The sequence below is a fragment of the Eleutherodactylus coqui genome, chromosome 11 (assembly GCF_035609145.1).
Source record: "Eleutherodactylus coqui strain aEleCoq1 chromosome 11, aEleCoq1.hap1, whole genome shotgun sequence".
In the NCBI taxonomy this organism is placed as follows: domain Eukaryota; kingdom Metazoa; phylum Chordata; class Amphibia; order Anura; family Eleutherodactylidae; genus Eleutherodactylus; species Eleutherodactylus coqui.
Window position 1 is genome coordinate 12788231 of NC_089847.1, and position 4707 is coordinate 12792937.

General features: G+C 51.7%; 1 protein-coding gene across 1 annotated transcript; it reads left to right on the plus strand.

The window, feature by feature from the left end:
- The first annotated feature begins 590 nt into the window (after positions 1 to 590).
- UQCRFS1 (ubiquinol-cytochrome c reductase, Rieske iron-sulfur polypeptide 1) lies at positions 591 to 3708 on the plus strand. The gene is made up of 2 exons (XM_066582716.1): positions 591 to 862; positions 2824 to 3708. The coding sequence occupies exons 1-2, from the start codon at positions 652 to 654 to the stop codon at positions 3429 to 3431; spliced, it is 819 nt and encodes a 272-aa protein (XP_066438813.1). The 5' UTR covers positions 591 to 651; the 3' UTR covers positions 3432 to 3708.
- The last annotated feature ends 999 nt before the right edge of the window (positions 3709 to 4707 follow it).

Genomic DNA, 4707 nt, shown 5'->3' on the forward strand with positions numbered 1-4707 from the left:
TTTCTCAGACATAACCCAGACATTAACCCATTCAGTGCTGCAGAGGTGCAATACACATAACTCTGATGCACATGGAAGACACTGGCAATGGTACGAGACAGACATATAACATTATGAAGGGCCCCGCGCTATCTCTGGGCCACAGCCGATACCAGGCGGGGGTGAAATATAGCTAACGGACATGAAATAATGGTGTCCACAGACAACACATGGCGGTGGGCCCGTGGACGCGTGAAAATGCCCATGCCATGCATTAGTCTATCTGTCATTAATCATCTCCTGAGTATAATGAATGATGTGGGGTGTATAACATAATATAGTCATTATATACAAATGTGAGGTTTATTCATAATGGAGGACACTGATCAAAACTCTCTGCTCATAGCAACCAATCAGATACCACCTCTCAGTGCTCAGAGACTCTCTGGCCAATCATAGCAGCCATTTCATTGGTTGCTATGGGCAACCGCGACTTTCCCTGTTAATCAGGGTTCCATACAGACGCTCGTCTTCCAGGCTACGCCCACTCCCTGGCAGACACCGAGACGTGGCTTCAGGCGTCTCACCGTACGTCATCCTGGCGGCGGCGCTCCCATTACGTCACTTCCCCTTCCCGAGAAAGGTCGCTTTGACCGGCGATAAGTCTCCGCCATGTTGTCCCTGGTCGCCCGCTCCGGTGCCTTTTCCCCGTACCTATCCGCCACCTCGTATGCCGTGGCTGGGCAGCTGAAGCCGCTGGCCTCCGGAGTCGTCCTGCACAGTGATAAAGTCCCGCTGGATGTGAAGAGGCCGTTCCTCACCCGGGAGACCCTGAGCGGACAGGCCGCCTCTGGACCCCTCTCCGCCACAGCCGGCATCAGTGGTGAGAGCTGGGACGGGGGGAAAGCTGTTCAGGTCGTGTTAGTGACCCAAGTCTTCTCAGCGCCCGAGAACTACAAGTCCCAGCGTGCCCTGCGGGTTGTCTTGTATGTTCTCTAGTGCAGGGAATTCTGGGACTTGTAGTTTTCTCAGTTGCACAGGGCTCTGGTATAGCGGCTGGGGGTTTCTAGACCCTCGTTACGTACAATTCAGTTGTGTAATGGGGTTAATTTCTAGGAGCGTTGGAGCGCTTTTTTTTTTTTTTGGTGCACAAAAATTCCCATTCCTGCAAGAAGTACACAAAAATATGGCGTGCGCTCAAAAAAGTGATCGTTCTGCTAAAACATGGCGCTCGTGTATACGCAAATACATATACGCTCGTGTGACGCCGTGCCAAGGGTGCGTTCACACGGAAGACCTATGTGCGCATATTAGACCGGTCTCACGCGACTTGACTTCCTTTGCGGATTCCGTGATCAGCGGTAAAACGCGGGCATTGGACGCCGTGCATTTTCGTATTTTCCTTCACTCTTGTGGATGCAAGTTACGGATTCCGCTAGTGGAAGAAAAAACGAAAGGATGCTTTATTTTACCGCGAATTCTGCGCTAATGGCCTCCATTGAAATCAGTAGAGGCGTCCGACCCGCAGCCCGTACGTAAGTAACATCCCATATGGGCTGTGGATACCTGCGTCACCGCTAAGCGACGGCGCGGGAAAATACACGGCCAATCCGCGTGTAGATGAGCATTCGCTGAGTTGGTTCATAGCCGATATTGATAGGTATTCTGCGCCAAAATAGGACACGCTGCGGTTTTGTAGGCGCAGGGTGTGATTGGCGCAGTAGAAATCAGGGGCGTTTTTCAATGTAAATTGGCGCTGTAGACAGACTTTTTTTTTTTTTTGCGCAGATTTCAGATTCACGTCCAGCAAGAAACCATAACTTTCTGGTACCACACTGAGGCCTCACGTCCACGGGCGGGTCTGATTCCACATGTGGGATTCTGCAGCGGAATCCGCCCGAGGACCCTGCGCACCCATCTGGGTCTTATGTACTGCGGATGTGTGCCAAAGCGCCGGCGCAAATGTGCAGTACAGTTTTTTTTGTTTGTTTGTTTTTTTTAAACTCCTGCTTTCCCGCAGAATCCGCGGCCCATTTGCGTATCGGACGGTCTCCATCGACGTCAATGGAAGCCATCCGCCCTAAAATGGAGCGTGCTGCGACTTGTTTTCCGCATGCGGAAACCGGAAGAAAATGGCGCGTACGTCTTAAATTGCGGATCTTCCGCAGATCAAATCCACCAGAGGACATTGGGCCTTATGCTGCCTGTCCACGGGCGATGACCCGCCGGCGATAAATCTGTGTTGCTATAGAAAGCGCAGCGCCGGCGTCCACTAGCGGAGAATCATAGCGACTCTCCGCTCGCGGGATTTAAATCGCGGCATGCCGCGATTCTCCGCAGCGAGCGTATCTATCAGATAGGTTCACCTCGGAGACTTGGCAGCGCTCCTCCCATCTTCCCTGCGGCGGAATATCACTAGCGTGGACAGGGGGCCTTAATCTTCTCCCAGAGTTTTGCGCGCGGCTGCGTCCGTTGAAGAGGGCTAAATCCGCGAACGGATGGGAAGCAGTTTTTAAACATTAAAAAAAGTTTACAATCCGCCCGTGCGACGGCGATGTAGATGAAGTTCTCAAAACCTTCTCCACGTGCTGCAGGAAAAGTGACGTGGATTCCGCTGCAGTTTCTAGAGGCCGGAAATGTTGTGGCGAATCCCCACAGAGAAGAAATGGCGCTGCTCTTTAGCGGAAAATCTGCCAATTCTCCATGTGACTTCACCATTACCGTGAATTTCCAAATCTGGTCTTCACGCTGCGGGGCGGCATTTAAACCCGCCACATGTCCGCTATGTATGGATGTTGGTTCTCCCCGCTGTACTCAACGCTTTGCTGTGTATTTCTGTCGCAGGTCCCTCCAGCATCCGCTTCTTGCACAGCGATGTCACCGTACCCGATTTCGCAGACTACCGCCGCCCCGAAGTCGCAAACAGCACGAAATCCTCTCGCCCCAGTGATGAATACAGAAAAAGCTTCTCCTACCTGGTCACCGGCGTCACCACCGTCGCCACCGCGTACGTGGCCAAGAACGTTGTCACGCAGTTCGTATCCAGCATGAGCGCCTCCGCCGACGTATTGGCTTTGTCAAAGATCGAAGTCAAACTGTCCGAAATCCCCGAAGGCAAGAACGTGTGCGTCAAGTGGAGAGGCAAGCCCCTGTTCATACGCCACAGAACGCCCGGTGAGATCGAGAAGGAGGCTCAGGTCGACTTGAGCGAGCTCCGAGACCCTCAGCATGATCTTGACCGGGTGAAGAAACCAGAGTGGGCCATCCTGATCGGAGTCTGCACCCATCTTGGTTGCGTGCCCATAGCCAATGCTGGGGACTATGGAGGATACTACTGTCCTTGCCACGGTTCGCACTATGACGCCTCTGGTAGAATTAGGAAGGGCCCTGCGCCACTTAACCTTGAGGTTCCCTACTATGAGTTCGTGGAAGACCTTGTAATAGTTGGTTGAACTTTTCTATCCCTTTACATCCCTGAGGGCGTCCGTTACCTGCGCTCGCGCCTTCCGGCCTCCTGCGGTCAATTTCATGTATTTAAAGATCAGTCTCCGACACTTGAATAAATAATTGAGCTTGGCGTGACGGGTTTCTTTTTTTTCTACTGTAAGTGTGATTGTAACGCTCACTTCCATCCAGGCGTTTAATGTAAAGGAAACCGCAGCGTCGCAACGAAAGCCGCGAGCTGTAAATTCTGTACAAAGCACAATTAAATTCTAAGTTTATAACGTTTCTGCCATCGGCTTCCAGTTTTATGTACAATGTATGAAAAGTTCTGCAACTCTGACATAATTTCCGTTTATCACTATTTTAGAGGGCTTGGCTTGCTTTCAGTGAACGAAGAGCTTTTCTTTACATCCTTGTGTAAGCCGCAGTTGGAGGTTTGTTACAATGTTTCATCGCAGGTAGAAGTAATCCGGCTGCAGTTCAGGCTACTTTGTTCACTTAGGAAAACTTGAACTGACTTATTTGATTCATTGACAGCAAGCAGCGATCTTAAAAACGGTGAGGAATCGAAGCATGAAGGGTTAATGTATCAGAACTGGTGTAAAGGAAAGGGGTTGAACAAAGATGGACTTCTATTCCTTATGCTGTGGATAGGAAATAAAAGTCTGATCAGAGGGGGTCTCGCTCCTGAGCTAGAGAATAGGGGTCCCTTGCCCCCTTCTCACTATGGGTACATTGCACCCTCCATAGTGAGGAGATGGAAAGAAGCAGGCCATTGAAAATATAGACCTCTTCTTCTGCTTGTGTGGAGCTTGTTGACCACTAGACGCCTCTACGACGCACCCCATTACCAGAGTCTGAGAGGGGCGCATTATTGGGATAGGAGAATCTGGATGGTCGTATCGATGAATTGTCCCCCACTGGCCGTTCTGACCAGACTGTTAGGGGGTGTTGGGACCAGTCGCTGTGTGGGGGCACACAAGGTGACCAGGCTCAGGACGCCCCCTACAGACCACTAGTAGAGAGGAGCATCTAACCAGTCTCTTAGGAGGTGTTGGGACCAGTGGATGGGGGCACACAAGGTGACCGGGCTCAGGGCCCCCTACAGACCACCAGTAGAGAGGAGCGTCTGACCAGACTGTTAGGAGGTGTTGGGTCCAGTGGATGTGTGAGGGCACACAAGGTGACCGGGCTCAGGGCCCCCTACAGACCACCAGTAGAGAGGAGCGTCTGACCAGACTGTTAGGAGGTGTTGGGACCAGTGGATGTGTGAGGGCACACAAG

Excerpts from the sequence above, each read along its gene's own strand:
- UQCRFS1 (XM_066582716.1), top strand. The coding sequence starts at position 652 with ATGTTGTCCCTGGTCGCCCGCTCCGGTGCCTTTTCCCCGTACCTATCC. Across the intron at positions 863-2,823 it reads CGCCACAGCCGGCATCAGTG|GTCCCTCCAGCATCCGCTTC; the intron begins GTGAGAGCTGGG and ends TTTCTGTCGCAG.